Genomic DNA, 15,884 nt, shown 5'->3' with positions numbered 1-15,884 from the left:
ATTACTTAAGCAATTCCTAGAGGAATTCCTCAAGGAATTTCTCCAGGGATTCCTCAAGGAATTCCTCCTTCCTCAAGGAATTTCTCCAGGGATTCCTCCAGAAATTCCTCAAGGAGTTCTTCCAGGGATTCCTCAAGGAGTTTATCCAGAGATTCCTCAAGGAATTCATCCAGGGATTACTTAAGGAATTCCTTCAGAGACTTGCCAAGGAATTTCTCCAGGGATTTCTCATGGAATTTCTCCAGGAATTCCTGAAATAATTACTCCAGGAATTCCTCAAGGAATTCCTCTAGGGATTCCTCAAGGAATTCCTCCAGCTATTCCTCAAGGAATTCTCCCAGGGATTCCTCAAGAAATTCCTCCTAAGAATCCTCAAGAAATTTCTCCAGGGAATCCTCAAGGAATTCTTTCAGGGATTCCTCAAGGAGTTCCTGCAGTGACTTCTCCAGGGATTCCTCAAGCCATTCATCTAGGGACTTCTTAAGGAATTCATCCAAAGATTACTAGAGGAATTCCTCAAGGACTTTCTCCAGGGATTCCTCCAGGAATTCCTCTAAGGTTTCCTCAAGGAGTTCTTCCAGGGATTTTGTGGTATTTTCAGCAATTCCTCTCGGGAATTTTTCTTGAGATTCCTCCAGGAATCTATCCAGGGATCCCTCCAGGAATTTTCCAGATATTCCCCAGGAATTCATCCAGGGATTCTTTCGTAAATACCTGCAGAAATTTCATCAGGAATTCTTCACAGAATTTCTCCAGGGATGCCTTCAGGAATACCTGCAGATTTTGTTGAATTGCTTCAAGGATTTCTGGAGGAATTCCTAAAGCAATTTGTATTGGATTTTTTTAGATAATTTTACAGTGAAGTGTACAGGAGCAAGGAAATTCTCGAAAAAGTAATCGAGGTATTTTTTCACAAATTTCTCCCAGAAATCTTTTAGAAGTTCATCCACGGATTTGTTCAGGAATCCGTCCTTGAATTCTTACTCTCTGCAGCTCCGGCATAGAAATTCCTTCAGAAATTCGTCTTGCGATTCTCTCGGGGATACATCTTTAAACTCACAGAAGAGTTTCGTGGAAAAAATGTGTGGAATATGTTACAAAGAGAATACCTGATTAAACAAATGTGAATCCTTTTTGCGTGAGTGTGTCTCTGTGGTCGGTCATCTTAAATAATTTCCTTCGGTAAACATTTTATGAAATATATACGATACTATATTGTGTGCATTTACAAATAAAACTGTATAGAAAGTACGATTGAAAAACTAAAAATGTAACATACATGTACATACATACCTACAAACATCACTTCCAGGGTCGTGGACTTTTCCCCAGTGTTCGACTGAGATGATTCAAACTGGACACCGAAGAGGACATAGCATTCTGAATCTTTGCTAGATTCTGCTGTGCAGCGGGCTTTTCCCTCTGCTCCTTTTTCCCACTTGCCAGCAGCACTCCCTCCAAACCCTTCAAATCGCTTGGAGATTTCTCCAACAATAGCTCTATATAGTTGTGCAGTAAATCACGTGGCAGCGTACTTCGATCGCCAGAATTGCGCATTCCAGCCGGCTTACTGCTGACCGGCGTGCTCTGGTAGCAGGACTCCTTATCGGCCATCCCTTTCAGCACCCTGACGCCATCCAGTTGGTCCTTGTCGAGATGATCGACGGAAAGCCTTTTGAAACGGTTGAGCATTTGGGGCTCTTCGTCGTCTGCTGCGACCGTGGCGGGGGATGTGAGCACTTCCAAGGCTTTTTGCCACTGTGTTTCCATGATGGAGTGCAATTGTTCGGCAATGTCTGCCCTCCGGTTCTGGTAGGATTCCAGTTTTTCCTGCAGTTCATGTATGGTTTTGGAAGAGTTGGTCAATTGCAAACGGTAAAGGGATTCCTGTTCATTGCACTTCTCATTGAGTAGTTTGATCTCCTGCTCATTGGTTTGATTGATCAGCTCTATCTGCTTGATGGCTCTTTCTGCGATGAGTCGCTCTTTTCTCTTCGCTTCGGATTTTAGTTGTTCTTCAACGGAAGCCAGCTGTTTTTGGAATTCTTTTAGCTTATCGGCTACAACATCTTCCAGCTGGGCTTGGTAGTACTTTTTGAGCGAAAGTCGCTGGATATCCAGTTCTTTTATGAGCTTTTTCTTTTCCTCCATATGCGAATCAACCTGCCCTTTCAGGTCCTTGATTTGCTCTTTGAGTGTTTCATTTTGACCGTTCATTTCGCCAAACTTTTTGCTTAAATTATCAGTCTTAACCTTGAGCGATGCGTAGTCCCCTCGCAGCTTATTGGTTTCTTCGGATTTCTTCCGTTCGGCTTCCAGCTCGTCTCTGAGCTGATCGCTCGACTTCCTAAACTTTGCCACTTGTTCCTTCAAGCTGCGTTCGGCGTCTTTACTGTTGGCTAGTCGGATTTCCAAATCACGAAGTTGGTTTTTGTGAACATCGGTCACATCTCGGTTGGAAGAGGTGAGGCTTTCCACTTTGGATTCGAGCGATTCATTTTTGTCCTGCAGTTTACGGACAACGGCGATGGTCTCGGAGAGTTCTTTCTCCAGGAAGAGGTTTTTGTTTTTGATTTCCATGTTTTCTTGGAGAAGTTTCTCTTGGCTTTCGGTGTGCTTCGACTCTGTGTCGTGAATTTGACGATTTAGTCTGCAAGAATACAAAATATTTTTTATAAATAAATTTGTGTGATCATCATGCGTTTCAAATTAAATCTGGATTTTTGCCAAGAATCTGAACCAAAAGCACGCAAAAACCAGTACCACGCAAGCGTTCAAACAATCTAGGATTTATACAGGGTGTTAGGTACGTGAGTGCAAACTTTTTAAAGGATGATAGAGGACCATAAATGGTGAAAAAAATTGTTCTACGCATATGGTCAAATCTCATCCGTTACGTAGTTATTGAACTTCCCATGTTTTTTACTCTTATTGCCTTAACTGGCTACCCAACTAACATTTATTGTGGATGTAAACGTCAACAAAGCGTCCTCAATACGGCTTGATGCTGAGTTACTGTGTTGTACATATAGATGGAAGCTTCTATGCAAGCCCTACACCAATGAATCTGGCGAACTTAATCAGCATGTATATGCTGTGCGAGAAGCTTCTATGCCACCAAGTCATAGCTCTTTTCTCGGCTCCTATGTAACCACTAACTGAATAACATCTTGAGAAGGCGCTTTTTCAGCCTTTTCGCAGTTGTTAAATAATAGTTATACGACATCCCCAAATTAAACGATTAAATATAATTAGGTTATGGATACCGTGACGCAATACATGTGGAACTGGAATTATCACTTTTAAAATTGAATAATTAAAGTACTTGCCGCTATTTGGAATCGAACTCCCGATCTCCGTATCCACTGGTCCCGATGATGTCCTCGCTGCCACACTGCTATATATAAATAACATAGAAAATAGCCCGTTTTGTTTTACTCCAGACAAGGCGTCATAATTGTGCCACAAGAAACCTTATTCAACTTCATCTTGCTGCAGAAGCTTGTGAAACGTCAAACGCAATAATGTTTACATTGAACAAGCTGAGTGATTGCGCCAAAAGATTCTTCTTCACAGCTTCTAGCTGAAAGAGTGTTCTTTAAACGTCTACGAAGCGCTGCTGTTTTGTGTTTTGGCAACATTACAAAACGTACTGTATAAAAGCAGCTGTTGTAGTGGCTGGGACTCTTACTCGATTTGCACATCTTCCGGAAAATCTTCCGGCATTGAATTAAAGTGCAATAAAAGCAACCCAAATAATTTCACAGCACAGAGATGGATAGCTGTAAAGAATTTGTGTAGTAGCTATATATCCCGCTTAAAGTTTGTTTTGACAATAATGTTTACATCCGACAAGCCGTGTTGGTAAACCAACAGTTTCTTTATTACAGCTTCTAGCCGTAATGAAATCGCATAACGGCCTTTAAAGCGCTGCTGGTTTGGAGATTTGTCAGTATAACGAATTGTACTGTATAGTAGCAGCTGTTTTGTTAGTGGGGACTCCTATTCGATGTGTTCAAGTTTTCACATCTTCCGGGAAATCTCCCGGAGTTGGAATAGAGTGGAGTAAAGGCAGCCCCAGTGACAAGAAATGGATTTCTGAAAACCGAGTTTGGTAGCTGGATGGTGCTTGTTTTGCAGTCGTGTATTAGCTTATGCTTTATATTTGACTAGCTTTCCTTTTATTCAGCGTTGACTGCTTTTACTCGATGGTTACACAACAGAAAGCAAATGACTGAAGCTTATAGCGCTGAAAATGTTAGTTGGGTATCACTTTAAAATGGTCAAACTTATCGTAATTTTTTGGATCTTATTCGAAAGATTATTAAATTTTCAATCACATGGCATCTTTGAATTGATTGGTTTAGTTGAATAGCTAAGTTTTCTAGAGCAAATAGCTCAAAAGTAGTGTGTTTTAATTTGTTTTGGTCAATTATTTTTGAAAAATGCGTAATAAATTAAAATTTATTCTTAGGAAAAGTTGTGGCCCTGTTTTAGTCAACAATTCGTTCTTTGACATCAAACTTCTATCTCTTAACGTTTTCTTGCAATTTCGATTTAAACATCGCATTTCAGATCATAAATTTGCAACTGTCAAGGTAAGCACTTTTTTGCGCACTGTGCCGCACATTTAAATCGAAATTGCAAGAAAACAATAAGAGCTAGAAGTTTGGTGTCAAAGAACGAATTGTAGAGTGGAACAGGGGCCACAACTTTGCCTAAGAAAGAAATTTAATTTATTACGCATGTTTCAAAGATAATTGACAATACCAAATTAAAACACACTACTTTTGAGCTATTTGCTCTAGAAAACTTAATTATTCAACTAAATCAATCGATTCAAAGAAGTCATTTGACAGAAAAATTAATAATCTTTCGAATAAGCGTCAAAAATCTGCGATAAGTTTGGGCATTTTAAAGTTATAGCCAATAATAATAAAAAACATGGAAAGTTCAAAAACTACGTAACGGTTGAGATTTGACCATATGCGTAGAACTTTTTTTTCACCATTTATGGTCCTCTATCATCCTTTAAAAAGTTTGCACTCAGGTACCTAACACCCTGTATATTGCCTGCCTGATGGAGGATAGCTTCTCCTTTAGCAAATAAAAAAAGATCCTATCAGAGAGTCTTTATTCAAGAAAATTGTTTTGGAGTGAGAAATTATCTGTCAAGATTAGGCCAAGAAAGGTGAACCATATATTTGCCTTCTAGAGTTATACTACCCGCCATAAATATGGAATCGCATCGTCTAGTACTGCAACACCCCAGTAAACTAAATAAAAACCGTATCCTCTGCAAAGTTTAGAAGACCTTCAGCAAAGTTGTTCAGCAGGTTTATGACCCTCAAATGGTGGAATGTTTGTTACGTAATTCCGCCGCTATGTAGCGCTAGTGTGCATTTAAAATGAAGTATTTTGACATGGTTTATCTCATGATTCTGACCACCTAGAATGTTCGTGTCTTCTGCAAAGTTGATCAGAACGTCTATGGCTATCAAATGGTGGTAAGTTTAGTGCGTAAATCCACCGCTATGTGGCGCTAGTGTGCATTTAAAACGAAGTACTTTGACATGGTTTATGTCATGATTCTGACCACCTAGAATGTTCGTGTCCTCAGCAATGTTAATCAGAAGGTCTGTGGCTATCAAACGATGGTAAGTTTAGTACGTAATTCCGCCTCTATGTGACACCAGTGTGCATTTACAACGAAGTACTTTGACATGGTTTATCTCATGATTCTGACCACCTAGATAGTTTGTGTTTTCAGCAACGGCGTGAATCGGCGTGACCAAAATTTGACCATTATGTTACATTGGCAAAGCAAACACGTTATCATTGCGCTCTAGAATTTGTAGTCTGAGTTATTTCATGACCATTGATGACATAAACTATTACGAACTTTTTTCAGTCCTGTTCAGATCCGTCGCAGCGACCAATGATCAAGGATGGGATCATTCATTTGCAATCATTTACATTCACTTGCTGTTAACTCGCTTCAGAAACATCGCAGCAAAAATCAATGCATGGAACACTTATTCATTTTTGTTTTATCTGAAACTTTGTAGAATACCCGTATCCTTAGTGTAATTCATGTTGCATTACTCCATTGCAAATAATGGCAATACAATGTCGATTTTGCTACAGTTTTTGTTTCGTTTTCTTAGAGCATTCAGAAGCTATCAAATTTGATAATAACATCGCACTATTTACACTAAGCAATCTCCGAATAATTCCAGGAATCTCAGAAGAAATTCCAGGAGGAACCTTAAAGAAACTCCTGGAGAAATCCATGAAAAAAATTTTGGACTTATCTCTGCAGGAACTGCTATATGAAACTCTGAAAAAAACTTCTGCAGAAATCTCTGGTGGTTCAAGAATCTGTTTTAGAGAGATCCCTGCAGAAACTTCTAAAGAAATCCATGATTGAAATTTTAGAGGAATTTCAGAAGGAAATCCAGAGGATTCTCTAATTGGAAGCAATTCTAAGGGATTTACAGCAGGAATCCCCGAAAGAATTCCAGCGGGAATTTCTAAAGGAACTCGAAAAGATATCCTTTAAGCAAGGATTTCTAGGAGGAATCAACGAAAATATTATAGAGGTATTTCCGGAGGAAAAATCCAGGAGAAATCCCTGAGAAAATTCTAGGAGGAATCCTCGAAGGAATTCTAGGAAGAATCCCCGAAGAAATTCTAAGAGGAATCCCCGCAGGAATTCCAAAAGGAATCACCGAAGGAAGTTTAGGAGGCATCTCCCAAGAAATTACAGAAGAAATTTCCGCAGAAATTCTAGGAAGAGCCACCGAATGAATTCCGGGAGAAATCTTCGAAGAAAGTCCGAGCGGAATCCTCAAAGGTTTTATAAGAGGAAACCCTGAAGGAATTCCAAGAGGAATCCCCATAGGAAGTCAGAAGGAATCCCCGATAAAATTCAAGAAGAAATCCTCGAAGGAACTCTAGGAAGAATCTACGAGTTCTAGAAGGAATTTCCGAAGGAATGCTTGAAGAAACCATCGAATAAATTCAAGAAGGAAACCCCGAAGGAATTCCAGGAGGAATTCCATGGAGAATTCAAGGAATTCCTGGAGAAATCTCCGAAAAAAATAAAAGAGGAATCACCACATGAATTCCAAGAGGAAACTTCAAAGTTATTCCAGGAGGAGTTCCCGTGTAAATTTTAGAAAGAATCTCCGACGGAATATCAGGAGGAATACCCGATGAAATTTCAGGAGGAAGCTTTGAAGGAAATGCAGCAGGAATCCATGAAGGAACTCTAAGAGGAAACCCCGAAGGGATTCAAGGAAGAATGCAGAAAGGAATATCAAGGGGAACCTCCGAAAGAATTTCAGGAAGAATTCTCGGTGGAAGTCTAGAAGGAAACTTCAAAAGAAAATCAAAGGAATTATAAGAGGAATTGCTGAAAGAATTCCAGGTGAATTTTCCGATAGAATTCTAGAAAGAATCTTCGAAGATATTCCAGGAAAAATTCTCGAAGGAATTCCTCGAAGAAGGGTCCAGGGGAACCTTTGAAGGAAGTCCAGGCGGAATCCCCGAAGAAATTACAAGAGAAATCCCTGCAGGAGCTCCATGGGGAACTCCCGAAAGAATTCCGGTAGGAATCTCCAAAGGCATTCCAGGTGGAATCCTCGACGGATTTTCAGCGGAATCTCTCAAAGGGAATCTTTCCGAGTAGGGGGAAGGATTTGCAGGAGGTATCCCAAAGAATTTCTGGAGAGATTCGAGAAGAAAATACAGGATGAATTATTGTAAACTCCATGAAGGATCCCTCAAGTATATCCAGGAGATTTGAAATTATTGAAGGAACTCCTACAAGATTTCCTGCATGAACTCCTGTAGAAATTACTGAATGAGCTTGTGGAGAAATCTCTGATATAACTCAGGCATCCATGAGTCCTCCTGGAAAAATCTCGATCTCAATCTACAATCTGAAAGAACCTTAGGAGCGATCCATGGAAGAACTCCTGGAAGAATCCCTAAACGAATTTCACAAGGCAGCCCCTAAGGATACCTGAAGTAATCTCAGAAGGATCGCTCATATAGGAATCTCTGAATAATTTTCTGGGGGAGTCTTTGAATTCTACAGAAGGTATCCTTGGATCCTCATATAAGATTATCTGAAGGAATTCCTGGAGAGATGTTTGAAGGAACTTCCATAGGAATTCCTGAAGAAATTCAGAAGGAATCTCTGAAGAAACATCTGCTAGAATCCCTGAAACTCCCGGAGAAATCTGTGATGGAACTCCTGGACTAATTTCTGAAAGAACTCCTTTAGGAATTTATAAAGGAAATTCAGAATGAATCCCTGCAGAAGCTGATAGACTGGTTTTAAAGAACTCCTGCAGGAATTTCTGAAGAAATTTCTTATGGATTTTTTATGGATCTCCATGGCATTTATGAATCCTCCTGAAAAAATCTCTGAAGGGAACTGCTGGAGCAATCCTTGAAAGAACTCCTGAAAGAATATTTGAAAAAAAAAAATCATTTACTTCAGGATGCATCTCCTTGAGCGATCCCTACAGAATGTCAGGAGGAATCCCACTGATCACCGGTGCGAAAAATAAAAACCGGCGGCGTATGGCCTAGGTGGTCAGAATCATGAGTTAAACCATGTCAAAGTACTTCGTTTTAAATGCACACTTGCGCCACATAGCAGCGGATTTCGTACTAAACTTACCACCACTTGAAAGTCATAGACCTTCTGACCAACTTTGCTGAAGGTCTAATCTAAACTATGTAGAGGATACTGTATCTCGTTAAGAAAATGATGAAGTCTTCACTGCCGGTGGAAGCATAATTGTCCCATGTGCATTTTTGGCAATATTGAGATTTTGCAGCCCATGACCATGTATCGTGGTGTACTATCATATGGGGAAATAAAAATAGGTAGTTTGTTCCGAAAATTGTTGAAAAAATGCATGGCCGATTTGTAACATTCTTAAAAGTGGACGCATAAGCGTCACGTTTCATTGGAAATCCTATGGAACTATAAAATCGCTCTAAAACAAAAAATAGTGCTCAAATTAAAAATTGGTTGATGTTAGAACACGATTCAGCACTTATACTTCATAGTTGAGACAATTTACTTTTTTCGAACTTTGGACGCGATTTTCTCGATTGTCTGTTTTTGCACATGGGACATTTATGCGTCCACCGGCAGTTCAGATGATGCCAAACTTTCTGAGGGTGCAGCAATATTCAATTGAGGTGTGCAATACTAGACAACATATTTATGGCGGGTAGTGTATGTAGTATTGGTCACCTTAACAACAAATAAACTTGTAAATTAGGTATCATTCTCCAGTACTGATAAATTTAACTAATTTGGAAAATAAATATTTAAAAAAAAAACACATTTTCAATAATTGAGAAATTAGTCTAGGAATAGCAAGCATTCAAGTTCTCGATACTCACCGCAGCACATCCTCCTCCAGTCGCAAAATGATCGTCTCTTTTTCCTTGTCCACGTCCACGGCAACGGCAATCTTCTGCTCGTACTCAAGCAGCTTGACCTGCAAAGCTTGAATATTCCGTTCACAGTGTTGCCTCCTGAGACGCTCCTCCTGCACTTTGGAACTCTCCTGGTTGACTGCATTGCTGTTCCAGATTTCATTCAAACTGAGCAACGGTGGCCTTGCTTGGCTGAGGGAAGATCGACTCGAAGATTGCTGAATCGTCTCCTTACGGGGAGGTTTCTGCGGAACTGATGCTTTAGTGGTGAAGTTGTTGAAATCGCTGGCAGTGAGCGAGGGATAATCGTTGACCGACACGCTGTTCAGGTCGATGAGGGATTGTTCTGGACTCTTGGGGGGTTCATTTTGCGGCAGAAGCAGTTGATTGCTCGGTTTGTTTTCCACTTGCAGGAATTGATCGATCTCGTTCAGCACGAATTGACTGTTTGGTTGTGGTTGTTGGTCAGTGCCTCCCAGATGACCCTTGATGGGCGTCGAGTAATACAGATATCCTCCGCCCTCAGTTTGGAAAGCGTAATTACCGGACGGGCCGAAAGCACTTCTGTGGCCACTCATTGTTGCGATGGAACTTTTGTAGGAATTCAATCCCAGAGATTCGTTGAAGGCACTTGGGAGCTCCGAGGCGTACGGATAGTCACCACGTTGGAAACGGAAGCCACATTCGGCTGGGAGCGAAACCGGAGTAACGGAAGCCGTACCGATGTTGAAAAAATCCGGCGGAATAAGCAGCAAAACATCCGTATCATCCGAATCACTCATCACATTTTATTATTTTGGCAATTCATTGGTGTTGAGAAGAACTATTTTTAGCAATAAAATAACTAAACTATTGCAAAATCAAAGAATAAACTGAAATTTTAAGCGAAATTGTATCGAACAGCACAACCAAAATAAGCAGCGTTTACTCTCGTTTACTAACAACGGTCATCGTCATCAGTGAATCATGACGTAGACCGTAACGCCATCATTACTTGGCCGTTTCTGAACAATCTCGCCCCATTTGCCCGCCAATCAATCTCATCGCGAAAGAGCACAAAAACACGGAGAAACGTCAAAAGTTCGTCTTGCGTGCGAGCAGATGGCTCTCAAAGTTGTGTAAATCGTGAACGCAAAAAACATTGTTCGATCAATTCCTATCAAATTAGGACCGAAAATGTTACACAGAAACCTGCTGCAGTTGTCCCGTCTAGTCAAAGTATCGAATTCTCAGGTTTGTCCGCTGGTAGCGGCCAGTTTTGCCCGCCGATACTCGTTCAATCAGAACTCGCAGCTTCTGTGGCTCCGGCAGCAGCAGCAGCAGCAGCCACCGAAGGAACCCCTCGTCTGCTGTGGTGCTGCCCCCGCCGGTCAGCGTTTCCTGCATTTGACACAGACCGGTGAGTGTATTGTGTAATAGTAGGAGGGTCGTGTTTTTAGGTGCGCGATTTCTAACTGGCTCAAACTTTCAGCACTATGCTCAAAAAGTGAAGTCAAGTCCAGCAGCAGTGCTCAGGCCGCCGGTGCGGCGCCTCAGCTCCTGTCGAAACTGTTTCCGCAGACTGCCGTGGAGAATGAGCAAGCCGAACAGGCTCAGGAGCAGAAGCGCAAGGAAGAGGAGGAAGCCAAAAAGGAGAAGGAATCATCCTGGAAGCGGATGAAGTTTGGGTGAGTGTTGAATGTTGAATCTTCTCTGGTTTGGCCTATACAGCCCTACAAGGCTGGTAATGAGACAAGAAAGTCTAAGGTAAAAGATACATATTGAAGAACCAGTTTGTAGAAAAAGGTGCATCTTTATTACTTGTAGTAGTTGCATCTATTCAACAGAGTATATTACACTGCAGGTATGAATTAGCACTTGTTAGTAGCGTTTATTACTGTTAACATGTGCTGTTCTTACAAAACCCCTTCCGATTTTTCCACGATTTTTCAGGTATTCGTTTCTGAAGTCCTCCAAGAGATTCTTTCAGGTTCCTATTTCCAAGAAGTCTTAAAGGGATTTTTCCAAAATCCCCAGGGGGATTGACACTTCCTTTTATAACTGTTGCTAACAGCTGCTAACCTGCTAATGTGGATTTATCCGGTTGGTAAAGGAGTCATTCCCCTCAAAAATTCCTAATTTTCGACTGATTACTTCTGAAGTTTTTCACGGGGATCCTACAGCATTTATTTCCAGAACTGTTTCCAGAGGTTTTCCCGATAATGCTCCTACAATACCGTGCGCAGCATAGATGTCCCATATTCTATGGGAATCCTTATTAACATTGGGACAACCATACTGCACATGGCCCTCGTGGGATTTTCACGGAATTCATCCTGCATTTTGCCTAAAGACATTTTTTGAGATTTCTGCCAAGATTTATCCTGAGATCTTCACAAGGGTTTCCTTCAGGGTACATCGATTTCTCTTGAACCTTTTCCGCGATTCCTTCCGGCATTCGTCTTGGGATTTCCCCAGAAGATCTTTCCGGGGTTTTGTAGAATAAAGATAATACAGATTGAGAAAAAAAAAAATGAAATTGAGTTTGGAAATTGAAATGTTGAAATTCTTTTAGAAATTATTAAAAAACAACTATTATTTAGAATTACCGTATATATTTATTGCAAAACATATATACGGAAGAAATTCAGTAGTCGAGTTTGTTAATTACATTCACCTATTTGAAAATAACTCGCTGGTTGTAGTACTTTGCAACAGCGCACAACGGTGATTGACCACGCGAAAGCGAAAAAAAGTGCGAAGGGGAAATTGTTCCCCCTTCGCTACACTGAGCGAAAACCCCCGCCATAAATTGAATGATTTTTGCCTCATCCGAGCCCCATGCCTATGTTCAGTCAAGATTAGGATGATTTTCGTTTAATGCAGCTTCCTTCAAAATAAAAACAATGTGAATGGCAATAGCCTTAAAAATGGATGATTTTTATTACTTTTTAAGAAGCCGATAAATGAATGATGTTCATTCCTTTTTCCGATTTGTTTTGATTGGGGATTTGTGTTTATTTTAAATTTGTACCAAATGAAAAGAAAAACAAACTACACCAATTTTGAAAGCGTATTAAAAAGAATATATTTAAATTTAGATTTATCACAAGATTTATCAGCACATTTCATTTTAAACATTCACTATAAATAGTTTTACAATCTGCGTGCGTGTGTTGTTGCGTAGATCCGTTGCGAGCACGGGACGTCAGGACTACGAGATTCTGGAAACAAATTATCAAATATCGATAGTTTAAGGAATTCTATAATGCAAAAAGGATCCTAAGACAATTGCTTACCTCTTGAGATGTCTAATTGTCGTTAATAGAATATTGTTTCGGGATTATTAAAAATAATCCCTCCGGAAACCAAAAAACCCGGACTTACTACAATTCGCCAGCACTAGTTTTAACGAATGACAGATGTAGGAGTGAAATTGGATGATTTTCGGTATGGAGAACAGAGGGAAATATTTTCAGATGGTTTTGCAATGATTGTCAATCACAACAAACCCTAAGCGAAAAATCATTTATTAATTGGGTCAATTATAATTTCATAACAGGATGATTTTTGTTCACATGAACGCAGTTTAATCATTCTGCTGCGTAATCATTCAATATTGAGATTCTTTGGATTTGTGTCGCATCGAATGACAAATCATTCTTTGTACGGCGGGGGCTTTCGTTCAGTGTAAGCACTTCTGATTGGTCACAATGTGTGCGCGCAATATATAAAAGCAGCGTGCATTTCTGACTTGGCCATTCTCAAGACGAACGTGTTAGACGACGCATCGGACTCATCGGAGAGGAGAGCCAATCCCGTGGCAGCAACAAGGGAGAGCAACCCATCCGGGTGCTGACCCAGCAGGAGCCAGCCGCAGCAGCATCGAAAAAAGCCAGGTGCCACCAGCGAGGTTTTGAGAGTTTTCCTCGCTGGGGCCATGGTATATTTCGATTTGCGTGGCAATTTGCGGATCTGGAACCTGGAATTTCGACAGGTTTCTTCCAAAGTTGCTACAGGAGTTATTCCTGGGATTTCAACTAGAGGGTTTTAAGGGACGTAAAAACTTGTAGCATTTGAAGGCAAAAGTGTTTAAGGGGCTTTACACAAATCTACAGGATTTGCTCCTGGAATTTCTTCCAAAATTTCCGAGAGCTTTCTTCTAGTGTTTTTCCTTTGATTTCTACAGGAAGTACAGCTTTGAAGTTTCCTATAGGTTCACCCAGGGCTTCTTTTAAAGTTTCGCCTTTCACCTGAGATTTCTCTAAGAGTTCTCCCGGGACTTTGCTCTTTCAGTTGCCTAAGATTTTTTTCCCTTGAGTTCTTCCCGTTTTTTGTTCAGACATTTTTCCAGGCTTTTCTGCGTAGTTGTTTACCGGAGTTGTTGCAGTTAACCACCTGAGATTTTTTGCGGACTTTTTCGGAATTATTCCCAGAGTTTTTCCCAGAATCCCTACCCGCAAATGTTTTAAGATTCTTGATGCTAATTCAGGAATTCCTTTAATAGTTGGTCTTGAAGTTCTTGCAGGGGGTTTTCAATAAATTTGTCTTAAAATATCTCCGGTGATAATTTACGAAATTCCTTGTAAAAAATTGTCGAAGATATGTCGGAAAGAGGCAAGTGAAATCTTGCGAGAAACTAAACCGAGACTTATTCGAAAAATCTCGTGAAGAACTTTGGAAGAAATCCTGAGAAAAACTAAGATACATATCTCTAAAAATATTTGTGGGAATAATCCCAGGAGGAAATATTAAGGAAATTCAAAGAAGAAACTGTGAACACCTGTGGGAGAAATCCCGTTAGGTGTTTCGATGTCCCTAACATACATTTTTGCTCTTCAATTCTTTCAGCTTCGTCCTGTTCGGAGTTTCCGTAACGGCCTTCTCCGTCTATACGGTATTTATATTCGGAGCGCCCGACCGTGACCCGGAAGGCAACGTCATCGAGGATGAGTTCACCCAACTGCCGACTGTCCAACAGTACTTCAAACGGCTCTGGAAGTCGATGACCTACTACCAAAAGATGATCCAAGAACCTTCGCGTGAAAAGCTTCTTCCCGATCCGCTCAAGTATCCGTACATTCAGCCACCCTACACGCTGGTCCTGGAGATGAAGGACGTGCTCGTGCATCCCGACTGGACCTACCAGACCGGATGGCGCTTCAAGAAGCGTCCCGGAATTGACAAATTCCTCGAATCCCTGGCGCGGCACTTCGAAATTGTCATCTACACTGCCGATCAGGGAATGACCGTGTTCCCCATCCTGGATGCCCTCGATCCGCATGGCTACATCATGTACCGTTTGGTGCGCGATGCGACCCACTTCGTCGATGGGCACCATGTGAAAAATCTGGACAACCTGAATCGGGACCTGCGCAAGGTCATCGTCATCGATTGGGATCCCAACTCCACGAAACTGCACCCGGAGAACACCTTCAACATCCCACGCTGGAGCGGAAACGATGACGACACCACACTGCTAGATTTGCTCTCGTTCCTGATGACCATCGCCAGCAGCGAGGTGGATGACGTGCGCGAGGTCATGACCCACTACAAGCAGTTTGAGAATCCGCTGGCGCAGTTCCGGGAGAATCAACGCCGACTGGCGGAGCAGATGGCCGAGAAGGAGCAGGAGGAGAAGCAACGGGCAAAGCCGGCAGTGCAAAAGTGGAGACCCAGCTTTTTGGGCAGTTCCCGCTAGGAGGATGTTTTAGCGCTAGATTGTTTTCCTATTTCTTTAATTTTTACCGATAAAGTTGTAGAACAGTGACTTCGCTCGGAATGCTCTTTTGAAGCAAAAGTTTGTTATGGTTAGTCGTAAATAGTAAGATTATGCTATCAAATTAAGTGCTTGCTACTGGCGACTGATGATAATATATTGTTTAGAGTGAATTTAGCTGTTATTTTTTTTATTTGTGAAAGAATTCCGTGAGAATTTATAGAGAATAAATCAGGCCAAACAAGTCTAAAGGTCCAATCTGCAGAAGAGAGGCTCTCTTTGGTTTCCCTCTCTTTCGTTAATATCTCAAGTGTTTATTAGTATTAAGATTGTCTCCTTGCATTGAACGATGGTCAAAACAATCGTCTTTTGATTTGTACTGCAAAAATAGTTGAAAAGTGTACCATTCCGTTGCAATAATTGAAAGAGAAAGTGAACAAAGAGAGCCTCTCAAATGCAGATAGGACCTATTGAAATGTTTGGCCTGAAATATATCTGTATTTCCATGAAAGTATACTGATCTACTAGTAATTGAAGAAACGTGGCTGAAATCGGATCGCACTCAATTGTTCAAGCTTGAAGGGTACAATGCAATGTTTTCTTGTCGTAATGACTCCGCTGGAGGTGGATTAGCAGTTTATGTGCGGAACGGAATCAGCTTTGAAGAATCTATCAACTGACATGACCAAGGCTTCCACCATATCCATGTGTGCCTAAA

At 41.0% G+C, this 15,884-nt stretch overlaps 2 protein-coding genes across 2 annotated transcripts; one reads left to right on the top strand and one right to left on the bottom strand.

Annotated features, from left to right (window-relative positions):
* Nucleotides 1-1,246: 1,246 nt before the first annotated feature.
* On the bottom strand, nt 1,247-10,391 carry LOC109415678 (myosin-11). Its single transcript, XM_019689605.3, has 2 exons — nt 9,433-10,391; nt 1,247-2,650 (listed from the first exon to the last, which is right to left on the bottom strand). Exons 1-2 carry the CDS (start codon nt 10,248-10,250, stop codon nt 1,303-1,305), a joined length of 2,166 nt encoding a protein of 721 aa, XP_019545150.3. The 5' UTR covers nt 10,251-10,391; the 3' UTR covers nt 1,247-1,302.
* A 144-nt stretch (nt 10,392-10,535) lies between these two features.
* Nucleotides 10,536-15,339, top strand: LOC109415679 (mitochondrial import inner membrane translocase subunit TIM50-C). The gene is made up of 3 exons (XM_019689606.3): nt 10,536-10,867; nt 10,940-11,135; nt 14,299-15,339. Exons 1-3 carry the CDS (start codon nt 10,645-10,647, stop codon nt 15,146-15,148), a joined length of 1,269 nt encoding a protein of 422 aa, XP_019545151.3. The 5' UTR covers nt 10,536-10,644; the 3' UTR covers nt 15,149-15,339.
* Nucleotides 15,340-15,884: the final 545 nt, after the last annotated feature.

Source organism: Aedes albopictus, chromosome 3, assembly GCF_035046485.1.
Source record: "Aedes albopictus strain Foshan chromosome 3, AalbF5, whole genome shotgun sequence".
NCBI classification, from domain to species: domain Eukaryota; kingdom Metazoa; phylum Arthropoda; class Insecta; order Diptera; family Culicidae; genus Aedes; species Aedes albopictus.
The sequence above is the reverse complement of the archived record's forward strand: the minus strand, read 5'-3'. Positions and strand labels throughout refer to the sequence as shown.

What these genes read in the sequence shown, in the direction of transcription:
- LOC109415678 (XM_019689605.3), bottom strand. Translation starts at nt 10,250, where the DNA reads ATGAGTGATTCGGATGATACGGATGTTTTGCTGCTTATTCCGCCGGAT. An exon ending in CTGGAGGAGGATGTGCTGCG is followed by an intron (nt 2,651 to 9,432) that starts GTGAGTATCGAG and finishes GTATTCTTGCAG; the next exon opens with ACTAAATCGTCAAATTCACG.
- LOC109415679 (XM_019689606.3), top strand. Translation starts at nt 10,645, where the DNA reads ATGTTACACAGAAACCTGCTGCAGTTGTCCCGTCTAGTCAAAGTATCG. An exon ending in CCTGCATTTGACACAGACCG is followed by an intron (nt 10,868 to 10,939) that starts GTGAGTGTATTG and finishes TCAAACTTTCAG; the next exon opens with CACTATGCTCAAAAAGTGAA. An exon ending in TGGAAGCGGATGAAGTTTGG is followed by an intron (nt 11,136 to 14,298) that starts GTGAGTGTTGAA and finishes CAATTCTTTCAG; the next exon opens with CTTCGTCCTGTTCGGAGTTT.